At 49.2% G+C, this 18061-nt stretch overlaps 1 protein-coding gene across 3 annotated transcripts in view; it reads left to right on the top strand.

The window, feature by feature from the left end:
- Positions 1-7354: 7354 nt before the first annotated feature.
- The window catches only part of Nwd1 (NACHT and WD repeat domain containing 1), an 89070-nt gene continuing 78363 nt past the window's right edge, over positions 7355-18061 (top strand). For all 3 annotated transcript variants that reach the window (XM_050128402.1, XM_050128401.1, XM_050128400.1), the window contains exons 1-2: positions 7355-7739; positions 13513-13598. In XM_050128402.1, coding sequence (XP_049984359.1) covers positions 13515-13598 — 84 coding nt within the window. In that variant the 5' untranslated portion in view covers positions 7355-7739; positions 13513-13514. The remainder of the gene's footprint in view (positions 7740-13512; positions 13599-18061) is intronic.

The following is an 18061-nucleotide window of genomic DNA, read 5'->3' as shown; positions in this document are numbered from 1 at the left end:
AGGGAATTGAGAAGGGTGTATCTGACCTGTATAAGGTGGATCCTTCAATTTGGCTCCCTGGAACTCACAAGAATTCTGTGGGTTTGTGAAAACAGAAGTTTTAGACAGCAGCAGAATGATTGCGACAGATGCCTTTGCTCAATGAAAAGTATTTTTAAGACTATGGAAGGCAGCGTGAGAGAGAAAATCATCATGTGTATTTGTCCTCACTCTTTTACAACTTGCAGGTACATGTCTTAATAACTTGTATTTTGCTGAAATTTGTTTGGTGAGGTTGTCCTTTTAAAACGACAAAACCTCTCAGCTGTCAAACTGCATCAGAGATCTTCGAGAAGGATAAAATTTTACTTGAGTTGTTGATTTAAAAGCGACAGGGAACTTACTTGGTTGGCACCTAGGCTACTCCTCAGGGTCCTCCATGGTTGCGGAGGGTCTTATTCGCCTTTTACTGTTTTATACAGGCTGTGCCAGGCTCCAGAAGATCCTGTGGGCTAAGAAATCTGTAGGAAGACAAGCCTACCTTGACCTGAGCAGCTAGGCTGCCAATTCCAGTGATTCTGTCCACATCTGGAGATCTTCAGTTTAGATGAAAGGCAGTTTTTCCCAGTGGTCAGTGCATGGCAGTTGAAATGAAATGTGGATGGACGTTGTTCTGTGCCCATTTGTCTTCTGTCTTTGGAGGAAATAGAGTGCTGCTGCTAGGAGCCAACCTGCCTCTTTTTGTTATAAAAAGTTGTTTAATAATTAAATATTTAAATGCCATATTCCCCAGATCTCTGAGCAGTTGAGGGCTGTATATCAGGTACAGCTACAGTATAGAACCTGCCTGGAGAGCTGGGCCCAAGCTAGACTGTACTGGCTCTCAACTTAACAGGTAAAGCAGGGTTGGATTAAATATAAAGTATTTTTGTAAAAGACTTAAAAATACATAAAATTTAGCTGGGCAGTGGTGATGCATGCCTTTAATTCCAGCACTCGGGAGGCAGAGATAGGAGGATCTCTGTGAGTTCGAGGCCAGCCTGGTATACAAGAGCTAGTTCCAGGACAGGCTCCAAAGCCACAGAGAAACCCTGTCTTGGAAAAAAAAAAAAAAAAACAAAGCAAACCAAAACAAAACCCCACTTAAGTCATACTATAAGTAAGTACAGAGAACCTGGTGCACACTCTTGCGGGCCCAGTCCTCACTGCTTCAGTCTCTGAGCTCATGTGAGCTTTGTTCCCCTGGTGTCCTCCATCTCCTCTGGTCCTTATACTCTTCCGGCCTCCTCTTCTGCAGGGTTCCCTGAGCCCTGAAGGGAGGGATTTGATGAAGACATCCCATTTAGTGCTGAGTGTCCCAAGGTCTCTCACTCTGAGTCTCTGTATTTGTTCCCATCTGCAGCAAGGGGAAGCTTCTCTGATGATGGCTGAACAAGACACTGATCTATGAGGATAGCAAAATCTCAGTAGGAGTCAATTTATCGCTACATTTCTTTTAAAGACTACTAGTATTTGGCTTAGCTCTAGGTCCCTGGGCTATCTAGTCTCTAGTTCTTCATCACCCAAGTGGCGTTGGGCATGGATTCCACCTTATGGAGTGGGCCTTACGTCCAATCAGATATGGGTTGGCTACTCTCAAGTTGGTACCACTGTTGTCCTAGCATGTCTTGAATGCAGGGCACCATTGTAGATCAAAGTGTCTGTGGCTGGGTTGATGTTTATGTTTCTCTTGGTAGCCTGCAGAGCACCTTCCTATACCAAAGACACCAAAACGTAGGGGTGGATGCTCTGTGTAGGCACCAGTTCAGCATCTCCATGTTCAATGGTTCATGTGGTTGTTGTCTTCAGCAATGGGGCCTTGCTCACAGTTTGTGGAGAGGAATCTATTGTCTTAGCAACAACCTGGATTGTTTGGGGATATCCATGGAACCCCTTTAGCCCGAAACTCAATTAGATGTGACCCAGATCCCAGCACTGGAAGATGGCCAGTCGGGACTCTGTCTCCCCCCATTACTTGGTCATTTCGTTTAGATGCCCTTCATATATGTATATATTTTAGTAAGTTTCTACTGTATTAGGTTTCCTTACTATTCCTCAAATGCTCCGTAATTTTAGCTATCTCTTCCCGCGCTCCCTTCCTATACCCTTCTCTCTTCCCTCTCCCCGCTCCCTACTTGATCCTGTCATCCCAGCTGCACCCCATCTATCCATCCATAACTATTCTACTTCCCTTTCCTGGGGCGATGGCCTGTCCACACCTCACCTTCACAAGTCCCTTACTCTGTCCATACCCTCGGTGGGTCTATGGATTGTAGCTCGGTTACCATTGACTCACCAGCAAATGTCTGCCTATAGCAAATCCAGGCCATGTTTGTCTTCCTGGGTCTGGGTTACATCACTCAGTATGATTTTATTTAGTTCCATCCATTTGCTTGCAAATTTCATGATGTCATTGCTTTCTAACAGCAGAGTCGTCCTCCATTGTGTAAATGGACCACACTTTCTCCGTTCTTCAGTTGAGGGGCATCAGGTTGTTCCCAGGTTCTGGCTATGACAAATACTGCTGCTGTGAACATAGTTGAGCAAGTGTGCTTCTGGTAGGATGGATTCTATGGGTAGACGCCCAAGAGTGGTGCTTCTGCATGTAGGGGGAGAGGCCACTTGTTCGTCCTGCTGCCCAGTTCCTGGCCGCCCTGCTAGCGTATCTCTGAAATAACCACACAGAAACTGTATTCACTAAATCATTGCTTGGCCCATTAGCTCTAGCATCTTATTGGCTAACTCTTACATTAATTTAACCCATTTATATTCATTTGTATATCGCCACGTGTCAGTGGCCTACCAGCAAAGATTCTAACTGGGGGAGGATTCTAACTCTGTCCCAGGCGGAGGATCCATTGCTTCTCTCTCTCTGCTTTCCTTCTCCCAGCATTCAGCCTAGCTTTCCCGGCCTACTTAAGTTTTCCTTATCAACAGGCCAAGGCAATTCCTCTATTCATTAACCAATGAAAGCAACACATAGCCAGAAGGAACTTCCCACACCAGCTGGGTCTTGAGGTAGATTGATTCCCAATTTTATGAGAAATCACCCTATTGATTTTCAAAGGGGCTGTACAAGTTTGCACTCCCACCAGCAATGGAGGAGTGTTCCCTTGCTCCACGTCCTCACCAGCATGGGCTTTCACTTGTGCTGTTGATGTTGGCCATTCTGATGGGTGTAAGATGGAATCTGAGTCTTTTTTTTATTTGCATTTCCCTGATGGCTAAGAATGTTGAACATTTCTTTAAATGTTTCTTGGTCATTTTAGATTCTTCTATTGAGAATTCTCTGTTTATGTGTGTACCCATTTTTAATTGGATTATTTATTTTCTTGTTATATAGTTTTTTGTTCTTCTCCCATCCCATAGGCTGCTGCTTTGTCCAAATGCCCTTGTCCTTTCTGTGTAGAAGTTTCTCGGTTTTCTGAGGTTCCATTTATTAGTCGTTGATTTTAGTGCCTGTGCTAACCACAGCTGATTTTTAAATTTTATTTCTTGAGGCCAGGTCTTACTATGTATACCAGGGTAACCCGAAACTCCCTATGTAGACCAGGCTTGCTTTGAACTCACAGAGATCCGCCTGTCTCTGTCTGTCGAGTGCAGGGATTAAAGGTGTACTCCAGCACGCTCTGCCTTGGGTTTTCTGGAGGCAGCAGAAGTCCATCACCCCCCTCAAATGTGCAAGCGTGGTGGTGTTCTGATCTTTCTGGAACCTCTGTGGTCTCTGGGACAGGGAATTTCGCCCACTCACGCACATTTCTCGTACCTACCCACAGAGGGCGCCGCTGTCCCTCTCTGCATTCAACTGTGGCTTGACGTCACTCAGCTTGGATCCCTTCCTGACAAAGGTGGGGATGTGTCAGGCTTGTGGGAGACCGCCAAAGGCACAGAAATCCCCTGGAGTCCAGTGCTTAGGTAAGCCACTGTGAGACCAAAGACCTGATGGCTCTCCACACAGGTCGGAGGCAGCAAGATGAGGAGTTCAAGACTGTAGGACGGGATTTGTAGAGATGGCTCAGTGGTTAAGAGCACTGAGTGTTCTCCCAGAGGACCCAGGTTCAATTCCCATGCACCCACATGGCAGCTCACAACTGTCTGTAACTCCAGTTCCAGGGAATCTGACACCTTCATACCAATCGCACATAAAATAAAGTTAAATAAACATTTTTTAAAAAGACTACAGGACCCTGTCTTAAGCATATGCAACTAGAGCGTGTTCACATGGCTTTCTGGAGACATAAGGATTCCTCTGACTTCCAAAGTGATTTCCAGGATAGCCAGGGCTACATAGACCCTGTGTCAAAAAAAAAAAATCACCCCAAACTTCACAACATAGAAATAAAATGTTGTATACAGTATTACACTGACATATATTTCATGGCTATAATATGTATCATAAGTATAGTTATGTATATTGTGTGTTATGTGTTTATGTGTTATATGTTGTATGATTCATATAATATATGCAACTAATGAGTAATATGTTACATATGTAAAACCTACACTATCTACATATGATATATAATGTGAATTACACACATGTATGCATGAATATATGTACAGGTAATCACCAACATATTTACTAAGTAACACAATACATTACTGCATTATTTAATATGCAATATATTATATATGTCTATCATATAGCACACATATAACATATATGTTATATGTCTATAATGCTTCTATAATGTATGTCATGTGTGTAATACATATTACATTGCATTGTGTAACTTATTTTACACATCATATTATTTAGTTATATATACATAGCATAGATTAAATATTAGGTATGTGGGATGCATTATATATTACATGCACAGGTATTACATTATACATATACAATGCAAACATATGTTATGTTACATATATAGGATATTGTTACATGTGCCAGTGGGTCATATGTTCTACGTGAATGTGTCTGTGTATGATTCTCCCTTAGCATAAGGGGGACACCTACTCTTCAGCACCTACCAAGCCCTCGTGGTGTCTGTGTTCCGCTCACCTGCACTTTCCAAGAATACATAAAATCACAACTGAAAATCACAGCACACACTGTACTGTATCATCACTAGCGGCAAGCCGAGGGGAGGAGACGGCACTCCTGCAGGGACCCTGGCAGTGTGGGCATTCGTCTGTGACTGTCTGGTAGGGCAGAAGCCAGGCATACTGCTTCTCCTGGTTGGCTTTGCTGGGTTTTTGTTGTTTTGTCAGCTTGACACAAACGACAGTCATCTGGGAAGAGGAACCTCAGTGGAGACGACACTACCATACGACTGACCTGGGCAAGCTGGAGGGACATTTTCTTTCTTAAAAACATTTTAAATTGAAGCTGGGTGATGGTGGCGCACGCCTTTAATCCCAGCACTTGGGAGGCAGAGACGTGTGAATTCAAGGTCAGTGTGGTCTACAGAGTGAGTTCTGGGACAGCTAGGGCTGTTACTCAGAGAAACTATGTCTCAGAAAAAAAAAAAGACAAAACCCAAACATTTAAAATTGGAGTATAGTTATACCACTTCCCCTCCCCTTTCCTCCCTCCATCCCTTCCCAGGTCCCCTTCCTGAATCCCTGAGATGTCCCCGACTCTCACAGTGACAGCCTCCTTTCCTCTGACAGTATTGTCACACACGTGCATGTGTGAACACACATGTATACACACAACCTGCTGAGCCTGTTTTCGTTGTCTGTGTGTATGGCTTCAGAGCTGACCACCCTGCACTGGACAGCCAGGGTCCTCCTCCTGGCAAAGGCTAACTCTCCCCCTCCCAGCAGTCGTTAGCGGCCTGTAGTTCTTTGTCTGGGGTGGACCCTGTGAGATTTTCTCCCTTCCAGATTGGCAAGTCCGCTGATACTGTTCCGTCTTGTTTATGCAGCCGTTCCTAGGGAGACTGCTTCACAGTGGACTTCCTGCGATTCTGGCTCTGAGGATCTTCCCGGCCCCTCTAAGCAGATGCTCTCTGAGCTGGGATGCAGGAGCTGGGATGAGGGCGTATCACTGGGGCTGTGCTCCCACATCTGCTGATCCCCACTGTCCAGCTGTGGCTGGCTGTGATGGGTTCCAGTTGGTGTGAAGAGGCTTCTGCCACGAGGTGTGGGAACCGCACTCAGCTGTGGGGCTGAGGATGAGATGCAGTCTGCAGTACGGAACCGGGCTCATCTCTCACAGTCGCACTAGGTCCCTGTCTTAATTAGGGTTTCTATTGCTGTGAAGAAACACCATGAGCACAGGAAGAAAGACATTTCATTGGGGCTGGCTTACAGTTCAGAGGTTCAGTCCCTTATCATCACGGCAGGACAGAGCAGCATGCAGGCAGACGTGGTGCTGGAGCTGAGTGTCCTACATCTTGATCCCCAGGCAACAGAAGATTGTGTATCACACTGGGCATAGCTTGAGCACAGGAGACTGCAAGCCCGCCTCCACGGTGACACACTTCCTCCAACAAGACCATACCCACCCCAGCAAGGCCACGCCTCCTAATAGCGCCAATCCCTGGAGGTGAGGCTTTCGAAGCCATTGAGGACCATTCCTTCAAACCCACCCAGTCCCTGACCTCACAGCCCCGAGAAACTGGCTCGAATTTCAGTAGCAGGCACAATTTCCTTCCTGCTGAGTGGGCTTCAGGTCCAATCAGACAGCCGGATTTTCTTAGTGATCGATGGGGGCGGGCCCATCTCACTGTGACCGCTTCCGTCCTTGGGCAGGTGGTCCTGGGATATCTAAGGAAGCAGACTGAACAAGCCACGGGGAGCAAGCCAGAAACAGCATCCTCCATGGCCTCTGCTTCAGTTCCTGTCTTGAGTTCCATCAGACTGTGACCGGAAGCTAAAATAAACCCTTTCCTCGCCAAGTTGCTTTTGCTTGCGAGGTTTCACCAGAGCGATGGAAGCCATGACTATTCTACATTCTGCATGCTCGGCAAAGCATACCCAGCCCCAAATGTCACCCTTCCTTCCCCACTGGGGCTGCCTAGTTAGACCAGATGACTTGGGTTTGAGATCTCCAGGACCCATATTGCACAGGCCCCTGTGGTTCCCTGAGACCAGAAGGTGATGGAGGTACAGGTGGCCGTGAGCCACACCTGATGTGGGCGCTGGGTACCAAATTCGGGTCCTCAGGAAGAGCAACAATCCCGCAGTCCTGGGATAGGATCACAGCTTCTCCTCACCGTGCTGGTGACAAATACAAACCAACCAGCAGCCTGCAACGCCCCCCTCCATAGAGGGCACACTCTGCTGAGAGCCTTCAAACCTGGCACACAACAGTTAACCACCGGGCTTGGCCAGGTGCCCAGCCCGGGCTGCTCCATAGTTCCTTTCCTTTATCCCAGTTGCTGGGAGAACTCGGTGGGGTGACCAGAAAGTACCTAAGACAAAAGCTACCAGGAAAGACAGAGCCTTGTTTTCACGGTGGCTCTGGGCCCAGGCAACTTCCTTCTCCCAGGGACTTCGGAGCTGGTGCTCTGCCTGCCAGTAAGAGGGAAGCTGGCGTCCCCAGGAGAGCCTGGAGCAGGCACTGCAAAGGGCGCTAAGCTTGGGGAAGACCCACACACACTCTTGTTGAGGTGTCTGCAGTAACACTCGGGAGCCAAAATGATGGGTGGCTGCCCAAGAACCCACTGAGGCACAGATTCTTCATGAAGCCTCTTACTGAGAGCCAGGCGTGCATCTGTGGAACCCACATTCCCCGGGCAACTGAAAATGGAGAGATGAGCACCCTGAGGGTGAGTACCTACTCCACAGGACACGGGGTGTGAGTACCCACTGCACAGGACACAGGGTGTGAGTACCCACCCCACAGGATACGGGGTGTGAATACCTACCCCACAGGACACGGGGTGTGAGTACCTACCCCACAGGACACGGGGTGTGAATACCTACTCCACAGGACACGGGGTGTGAGTACCTACTCCACAGGACACGGGGTGTGAGTACCCACCGCACAGGACATGGGGTGTGAGTATCCACCACACAGGACATGGGGTGTGAGTACCCACCCCACAGGACACGGGGCATGAGTACCCACTGCACAGGACACAGGGTGGCCTTCACGGAGGTGGCGGGAAGGGGCCATCAAGTCAAGCACCTTCAGGAAACCTCAGAGAAGACTGGGAATTCCGCTCTGAAAATGGGAACGAATGTGAGTCACACAGATTGGGTTTAATGTGTAAAGGCCCTGAAGTTAAACTAGAAATGGATTTTCCTCTTTCTCTCCCCCTTTTTTCCTTCTCCCTTCTTCCTCATTTCTCTTCCCCTACCATCTGCCTTTTTGAGGCAGGATCTCATATAATCCAGGCTGGCCTCGATGTGCTATGCTAACCCAGGCTGGGGTTGAGCTGTTGCTGCTCCAGCTTCGGCAGCTGCCCCACTCCCGCCCCCTTGGTCTCACTGAGCCTTGATTGACCTTGAACTCACCAGTTCATAAGATTCCCCCCCCCCCACACACACACCTTCTGACTTGGGACTGTAGGGTGCCGAGGGCAGGGGCTGGAGCATGTTGGCAAGCCCTTAGTGCTGTGGTTACAGCTACGCCACCACGCCTGCTCAGACCAGGGCAGCTTTTGTTTGTTTGTTTGTTTTTCGAAACATGGTCTCTCTGTAGCTTTGGAGCCTGTCCTGGAACTCGCTCTGCAGAGCAGGCTGGCCTCGGATTTACAGGAGGCCTCCTGAGTGCTGAGATTAAAGGCATGTGCCACCACCGCCCGGCCAGGACATCTTAACCAATGGGGAATCCTGCCCCCGGGGAGGCACCGAGTCAGGACATATTTTTGAGTGTGGGCTTTGGTGGCAGTGAGGGTAGGTTCCCACAGAGTGGCTCAGTGTCATGAGGAAACTGAGCAGGCCAGGTTCCGAGCACGTGAAGAAACCCGGGCTCTTGTGGGGAAGATCAAGACCAAAGAGTTAGGAGCCTCCTGTAACACCCAGAGGGGTCAGTTAACGGCTTGTGGAGCTGGAGCGTGAGCTGGTCTCGTGTGTGTTGGGATGCTCCTTTCATAGCCTTGCGCAGACTCCAGGGACCAAACACCTTTACCCTCTGATCTCTCTTGCCAGCTTTCTTTTGTTTTGCTCTGTTTTTAAAGGATTTATTTATTTCATTTTAAGTGGATGTTTTGCCTACATGTACATATATGCACCACACGTGTGCAGTGCCCTCAGCAGCCAGAAGGGGGTGTCAGAACCCCTGGAACTGGAGCTACCAGTTACCAGTGCCACAGGTAAGGCACTGTGTAGGTGCTGGGGACTGACTGATGTTGCTATACACCCAGGTCAATCCGAGACTCACGACCTTCCTGCCTCACCACCCTCCAGAGTGCTGGGATCGCAGGTGAGGCACAGCATCACACCAAGCCATTCCTGTAGTACATATTAATATTTCATATAAATACCATACAATATAATATAGTGCACATATCAAGCATTCTGTATTTGGCACCTTGCAAATCCGTGTGTTCTCAGGGCCTTCTTCTGTCACCATGGCTACATTGACATTCGTTGACCCATGATGCTTCCTGACAGAGTACTTATGAAAAACAGGTGACCTGAGGGCGTTTGCTCTCAGTTCACAAAGACAGGGCAGATGCTTGGACCAGGAGGCGTGACGCTTCCACATTCCAAGAAGACAATGGAGGAGGCTGTGCTCTCGCCACAAGAGAAACCGTCTATGCCTGTCACTGAGAGTTGGTCTTGCACAGTGGTGCTCGACCTTCCTAATGCAGCGGCCCTTTGGGAAGGTTCCTCTTGCTGTGGTGACCCCCCAAGCATAAAGTTATTTTCATTGCTGCTTCATAACTGCAATTTTGCTACTGTTATGAAACAGAATGTAAATACTTTTGGAGATAGAAGTTTGTCAAAAGGGTCGTGACCCACAGGTAGAGAACCGCTGGTCTGGGGTCTTATGCAGGCTAGAAACCAGACTGCATCTGAACCATCTACACCAGTCACTGGGGATCCTAGGCAGGGGCTCCACCCTGAGCCACGCCCCCAGCCCCTCACTGGGGATTCTAGGAAGGGGCTCCACCCTGAGCCACACCCCCAGCCCCTCAATGGGGGATCCTAGGCAGAGTCTCCACTCTCTTGAAGTTCCTGGCACTCCTATTCCTGAGAATCATAAATGTCTGCAGACACTGGGGCAGCTTAAGGCTCCAGGTGAGACAACCATCTTGCGTTACTTTCATGGTGCATGAACACTGGCTTATGAGAGGCACAAAGAGGAGTCTCGCCCTAATGCCAGGGCTACGTATGGCTCCCAGAAACCCTTGGTCTCTTCTGCACATCTGGGCTCAGGCTCAACTTACACAGAGGCCCCAGGGGAGCCTGGTGTTGGAAAGATTGTCTGGTCCCTGGGCTCCGGTGCCCAGAGCTGTGAACCATGGTTGCTATGGCAACTACTGAAGCTTCCATGAGAAGCTGGAAGAAGACTCTGGTGCCTAAAGAACAACATCCAGCAACCCGGGAAAGCCGCCGCTCCATATCCTGTTAGTCTTTGCAGACAAGCAGAGTGGAAGCAGCATCTAGGCAACCCCAAGGAATGCTGGGGTGACCAAGGCAACAAGTAACCAAGGGCCCACAGAGCCTGGGATACACCCCCTCTTCCACATGGCTGTGCCTGGCCAGCCTCACAGAGGAACTCCTCGGCCACTGGTGTGAGGTGCATGGGTCGCAGGCCCTTGATGGGAAGCATGAATGTGGGCCCCCTTAGCCCTGGCACTCGCCAGCGGCTTCTCCAGGGTCAGGCGGGCTCCCTCTCAGCACCCATTCCCAGCAGCAGTGTGGCCATCTTCATCAGCTCTGCCATCTCAGGTAAGGGCAAGTTGGGGGCCAGAGACAAGTAGACACTCTTGATGATGGCTATGCCTCACGGGGTCCTCCAAGAGATGTGTGTGAATACAGATAGGCCGGTGACCCACATAAGAACCCTTGTCGGGGTCCTCCTGGGTCCTCTGCTCTTTTCTTCATCATATGAACAGTTGAACGCAGTCCTGTGAGTGGCCTGATATTGCATCCAATGGTCACAAGCAGTGTCTTGTGTGTGCTACTCTTACGCTTCGCCTGTGTGTGCTTGGCAGTCGCAGGAGGAAGAGCCCAGCATCTCGCACTCACTTAAGAGCTGGGGTGGGGACTTGCGTGCAGACAAGGGGCTGCTTCGTGTCTGCCCCACAAGTGTTCTCTATTGAGCCACACCCCTAACCTCCTGCCCAAGGATTTTTTTTTTAGAAAATATTCTTTTGTTTATTCATTTTTTATGCTGTTGTTCTGGGTTTAAAACCCAGTTTGTGCTAGGCAAACACTTTTACTAACGAGCTCCACTCCTAGGTCCGCCTTATTTTCATAGATGTATTAATGTGTGGGGTGCACACGAGCCATGCAGAGGACAGCTTTTAGGAACTGGTTCTCTCCTCCCTCCAAGTGGGTCCCAGGATTGAACTTGGGCTTTCAGACTTGATGGCAAGCCCCTTCACACAATGAGCCATCTCAGTACCCCCATGCTTTAATTGTATGTTGGTTCTCCCTCTAACCAAGCTAAGAGCTTTGTGATAGTACCAGCTGCATACAGCTGCACACAGTTGTGTGTTCTTCACATTAAGTAAAACCATGTATGCATGAAAATGCCTGATCTGCATTAGCTCCCAATTTCCATGATGTGATTACTTTTACAGTCATGTTCATGCAGCACTCTCACCGAGCATGCAGCACTGTCTCTGAGCACACAGCACTGTCTCTGAGCACACAGCACTGTCTCTGAGCATGCAGCACTGTCTCTGAACATGCAGCACTGTCTCTGAGCACGCAGCACTGTCTCTGAGCATGCAGCACTGTCTCTGAGCATGCAGCACTGTCTCTGAGCACACATCACTGTCACTAAGCACACAGCACTGTCACCAAGCACACGTGCCATAGGGCACTAACACCTAATGGTCCATTTTCTCAGTTTGATCTGGATGAACGTCTTCAAGTTCAGAGCTAACCTTCAGATCTCAGGTTGCTAGAAGACACGTGCTTTGGGTGTTGCTGGGTTTTCTTCCCAGTGCGGAGTATGTGCTACCTTTCAATTTTTATTTTATTTATTCACTTTTTAAAAAACATTTCGAGACAGGGTTTTCCTGTGTAGCTCTGGCTGTCCTGGAACTCACTCTATAGACCAGGCTAGCCCAGAACTCACAGAGGTCCATCTGCCTCTGTCTCCCAAGTTCTGGGATTAAAGGCGTGCGTAACCCTGTTTAATATTTTGGTAACGGCTGTGTGGAAAGTGACTGGTGACACCGCTGAAGAGTCACTGTTGTCTGCTGCATGGATTGCATGTATTCTTTTCATCTGCTGGGGACTGAGCTTGGGGTCCCCACACATGCTTGACAGGCTTCCCCAACTCTGCATATGCCTGAAAAGTTCAGATGGTAGAGTCACATGCAAGCCCCTGATTTCAGACGTTGCTGTGTCTCTTGATGTAATCCTCATGCTCAGCACGAGAGCCTGAACTTAGTATCTGATAAGAATTTTATGAACACATCCAAATAGCCTCTAAAGCTGATAAAACAGATTGGGACGGGACAAGCGAGTAGGAAATGAACCCCAGACTCCCCATCCTGGCAGCTCCCAAGTTAGAGTCTGATTGATACTTTGAGTCACTTACTTTGGGTTATGGAGGAGCCCCTGCCTAGAATCCCTAATGAGGGGCTGGGGGCGTGGCTGAGAGGTGGAGCCCCTGCCTAGAATCCCCAGTGAGGGGCTGGGGGCGTGGCTCAGGAGTGGAGCCTCTGCCTAACTTGAGGCTCTAGCTTCTGTGTCAGCACAACAGTCACACCTGGTTCACTCTGCATTTCAGAGGAGCTGGGAATAATTTTTCAGTGTGTTAGAAGCAGAGCCTGGAATAGATCAGCATGTACTTGAACGTGACCTCCCGGGCTGGGTCCAGAGGGCCCCATCCACCCATGTTCCCTGACCTACCTTTTATCCGGCTGCCCTCACTTAGCTCGGGCTCACCCTGCTGGGCCGGGCCTGAGGGTGTCTTGGGTGGTGATATTTGTGGAACTCACACAGGCAACTCCAGGTGTTCCAGACAGTTGGATTCTTTGATTTGATTCCATATAATTTTTAAATTTCATCAATTTTGTGTGTGTGGTCTTTCTGGGGAAAGAGTTACAGCTGCACCAGGACAGCACACGTGTGTGGAAGTCAGGACAGCTTTCAAGATCTGTTTCTTCCTTCTGTCCTGTGGGGCAGGTGGGCAGAGTCATCTTGGTCCCTTCTCTTTCTTTTCCTCCTCCTCCTCCTTTCCTCCTCCTCCTCCTTCTCCTCCTCCTCCTCCTTCTTTTCTTTCCCTCCTTCTCTTTTCCCTTCTTCTCCTCCCCCTTCTCTCCTCCTCTTTTTTTTCTTCTTCTTCTGTATTTTTTTTGGTGTTTAAGACTCCAACCTTGCAAGGGTCTGATGAGACAGAACTCAGTAGAGGCAGAACAGACTTCTGGGATCTCCTCTGTAACACACTCGGGCTGTGCCTTTCAGATATGGACGCAGAGCGAGAAGCCCTGCAGTGCACTGCCTACCCCGAGGTGCAGAGCTTCTGCCGGAAACATGGCTTGACATTTGAGGTAAGCATCTGTGATCTCTCCAGAGTCACACGGTCCCTTGTCATCTGTTTGGTGCTTTAGCTTTGGGTCTCAAAACTCAGAATGTTTTTTGTTTTGTTTTGTTTTGTCTTTTGAGATAAGGTCTCATTTAGCCCAGGCTGGACTCAAATTCACTGTGTAGCTGAGGATGGCCTTGAACTCCGCCTACTTCCACCTCCCAAGTGACAGGGTGACAGGTGTGTAGTGATACATCTGGACCCTAGGATTCGTGTGTGCTAGGCAGGTACTCTGCCAAGTGACCTGTAAACACTACTTACTGAGCTATGTCTCCAAGAGGTCCACCTACCTCTGCCTCCTGAGTGATGGGATTAAAGGCGTGTGCCACTGTGGGGGGTCCCTACAAAACCATGGTCAGTAGAGAAATATCTTTGAGAGGCAAGAAGGAAACCCAGTTCAGCAAAACTTAGCCAGCTGCACTGAATTAGGCTTCTGGAGTCTGGCCTTAGTTCAGGCATATTTAAGTCCAGTACAACTTTGACCAAAAGCTGGTGACAGATTTCCCAGTCCCTGTGCACAGTAAAGCTTAAGGTGTGACTAAATGTGGCCCCCACCTTAAAGAGTTCTGTAGCTTAGGGGCCCAGGATCTGCTGTAGTCTCTGCCCAGGATAGCGTAGAGGGCAGCAGGCTAAGAAGTCTGTCAAAGTTATGCACCACCACTGCCCGGCGAAGCCTGGCTTCTGTGTGGGTTCGTGGGATGGAACTCAGGGCCTCATGCTACAGACAAGATCTTGGAGACCTGCCATCACCCAGCCCTCTCCATACTCCTTCGAAACAAAGTCTGCCTTGACCTGATCCTCCTGCCTTAGCCCCCAAACCATTTGGGGGACGTCCCTGCCACCCCCCCAGCTCCATCCATTTTTCTCTTTCTTTCGTTAGTCCTTCCTTCCTTCCTTTCTCCCCCCTACTCCTCCTCCTCCTCTTCCTCCTCCTCCTCCTCCTCCTCCTCCTCCTCCTCCTCCTCCTCCTCCTCCTCCTCCTCCTCCTCCTCCTCTTCTTCTTCTTCTTCTTCTTCTTCTTGGTGGTTTTGGTCTTTTGAGACAGGGTTTTGCTGTGTAGCCTTGGCTGTCTTGCAACTCACAGACATCCACCTGCCTCTATCTCCCAAGTGCTGGCATTAAAGGTGTTTGTCACCCTGCCAAGCAAGACAGTGTTTCTAAAGGTCAGCCCCATTCTTATTGTTGTTATTGTTCCTAAATGTTATGTATGAATTTATACAAAACAGTCCAGACCAATGTGTCTTAATCCTTGGAGTCCTCTTTTTCCTGGTTACTCTGGAAGTGTTTCTCTGTATAACAATCCTGGCTGGCCTGGAACTTGCTCTGAAGACCAGGCTGTCCTCAAGACCCGCCTGCCTCTGCCTCCCGAGTGCTGGGACGAAGGGTGTGCCCACCACTGCCCGGCTCGTAGGTTTCTGTTGCTGGCAATACCACATAGCTGTCTCAGAGACTGTTGTTCTCAGAAAGACACTGAGAAGCAACAATGACCTTGTTCTTGTGCTGTTTAATGGTCACTCCTCCCAAGATTCCCAGTTTTCCAGTTCACCTCGATTCTCTCCTGGAGAGACTGCTTGGAATTGACAGCATCCATGACCTCCAACTACTCCAGGGTGAACTTCAAAACCAGCCTCTCGGCCAGGCGGTGGTGGCGCACGCCTTTAATCCCAGCACTTGGGAGGCAGAGGCAGGCGATCTCTGTGAGACCAGCCTGGTCTACAAGAGCTAGTTCCAGGACAGGCTCCAAACCCACAGAGAAACCCTGTCTTGAAAAAAAAAAAAGCAGCCTCTAGTTTTTGGTCCCCTTCTCCCCAAGCTTTTCTGTGGTGCCATGGTGGCAGAGGAGGCAGAAAGCCCAACTCCATTCTTGATAGACTCCTGAGAAAGGGCAGGACTTTCCTTGCAAGTATGAACATCTGAGTTCTGACCCCAGGATCCACATAGAAGCTGGGTGCAGTGGCGTGTGACTGTAGTCTGAACATGGTGGTCGGGCAAAGACAGGTCCAGTCCCAGAGCACAGTGGTTGTGCAGGCCAGTCTGACGGACCCTGACTCAAAAGCCAAGATGGGAGGAGTAAAGGAAGACGGCAGACATCATTGACCCTGGGGTTCCATACGCACAGGCACACACTTGTGCACACGTGCACACACACACACACACACACATGAGCATGCACACACGTATAGCACATGGAAAAAAGGGGCTGGAGGGATGACTCCGTGGTCAAGAGGACTTGCTGCTGATCTATCTGACCAGAGTTTGGTTCCCAGCACACACATTAGGCAACCCACAACCACCTATAATTCCATTTCCAGGAGACCCATTGCCCTCTTCTGGCCTCTGAGGGTACTGCAATGCACAGACACACGTGTTTACATTGTGTGTATACATAATTAAAGAAACAATAGCACATGCAGCCCAGCTGTGGTCGCTCACATGTTTAATCCCAGCACTTGGGAGAGGTAGGCAGATCTCTGAGTTTGAGATCTCTGAGTTTGAGGCCAGCCTAGTCTACAGAGTGAGTCAGGACAGCTAGGGCTACGCAGAGAACAGAGCCCCCCCCCCCCAGAAAACACACACACACACACACAGAAATACAGTGTATTAATTACAATATTGTTCAGCCAATGACTCAGGTATTTCTAGCTAGCTCTTACATCTTGAATTAACCCATTTCTATTAATCTGTGTATTTCCATGAGACTATGGCTTACCGGGTAAGGTTCCAGCATCTGTCTCCTTCGGCAGTTACATGGCATCTCCCTGACTCTGCCTACTCTCTCTATCTCTGTTCTGATTTCATGCTTGGCTTTACTCTGCTAAGCCATTGGGCCAAATAGCTTTATTTATCAACCAGTAAAAGCAGCACATATACAGAAGGACATCTCACACACACACCCAAATAATAATAACATTTTTGAAAAAAGAAAATAAGGAAGGAGCTAGGTTGGGAATTCTACTATTCCTGTCATTGATCAAGAGACAGAATTCAAGCTCAGAGAAAAGGGGACAATGAGTCAGGTGAAGTGGCTGACACCTGTGCTTCCTGTTACTTCAGGGACTGAAGGAAGAACATTGCTTGAGTCCAGAGTTCAAGGCCAGCTTGGGAAAGACAGGGAGATGCTGTCTCAAAATAAGCAAATAGAATAGATTAAACAGGACTTGGGGGTATAGCTCAGGGGTAGAGCATTTGGTTCACATGTGTGAGGCCCTGGGGTCCTTCCCCTGCACTATCAGAACAAAACAGTGACAGAAAGGGAATCTTACACACTTAGGGCTCACAAAGCCCTGTGCTTGTCACTTTAACACCTAACACTGTCCACTGGGAGGGGGGGGGGTGACTGGAGGCTACTGCCCCTCTCAGCCTTGGCTCCGGCAGCTGTATTTGCTGGGGATTTGCATTTCTAGGCTGCTGAATTGACAAAGGTGGTGTCAGCTCCCTCTGCCCCTTGTCTTCCTGTCACTCCAGCCTTCACTGGGCCAGTGCTACAGGCTGCCATTCTGCCCAATTCCCAACACCCTCCTCCACTTCCACCTCCCCCAGCTCCCTGCCAGTCAGTGACAGAGGTGGACCTGACCTGTCGTTGCTATGGAGAATTGGCTGGGTCATTTCCTGCTGGTCTCAATGTCCTCCCTCCCAAAGCCTGTTCTCAGCAAGCTTGGAATGCTCCCCTTTAACAAGGGACACGGCGAGAGACAATTAGCTTCCTACAGAATTTCTCAATTGCTCAGACAGGGTCTTGTGAAATCCAGGCTGACACTGACCTTGCTATGTAGCTAACCATGGTCTTGAGCTCAAGTTCCCCCGCTTTCAGGTGCAGGGATAAGAGACATGCTCCAGCCCTTCATGCTAGACAGCATTGGGCATCAAATTCAGGACTTTCTGTGGCCAGGCACTCACCCTACCAACCAAGGTACAGCCTCAGCCTTACCAAGCCTGGTTTTGTTTTTCAAGATGTATTATTTTTATTTGTGTTTGTGTGCATGTGTGTGTGCGTGCATGTGTGTGCCTGTGTGTGCGTGCGTGTGTGTATACATGTGTGTGCGTGCGTACGTGCGTGTGTGTGCATGTGTGTGCCTGTGTGTGTATGCGTGTGTGTACATGTGTGTGCGTGTGTGTGCGGATGTGTGCACGTGTGTGTACGCGGGCGGGCGTGCGCATGTGCATGTGTGTGTGTGTACAGGAGAGGACTCTGGATTCCCAGAGCTGGAGTCTCAGACTCCTATGAGACACCCAGTGCAGCTCTGGGAAATGAACTCAGATCTCTGAAAGAGCAGCAAGTGCTCACAACCACTAACACAGCCCTCCAGCCCCACAAACTTGTTTTTAAGTAAACTGTTCTCTTCTCTTCTCTTCTCTTCTCTTCTCTTCTCTTCTCTTCTCTTCTCTTCTCTTCTCTTCTCTTCTCTTCTCTTCTCCCCTCCCCTCCCC

The sequence above is a fragment of the Alexandromys fortis genome, unplaced genomic scaffold (assembly GCF_014885135.2).
Source record: "Alexandromys fortis isolate MF-2015 unplaced genomic scaffold, M_Fortis_MF-2015_v1.1 scaffold_296, whole genome shotgun sequence".
NCBI lineage: Eukaryota > Metazoa > Chordata > Mammalia > Rodentia > Cricetidae > Alexandromys > Alexandromys fortis.
The sequence above is the reverse complement of the archived record's forward strand: the minus strand, read 5'-3'. Positions and strand labels throughout refer to the sequence as shown.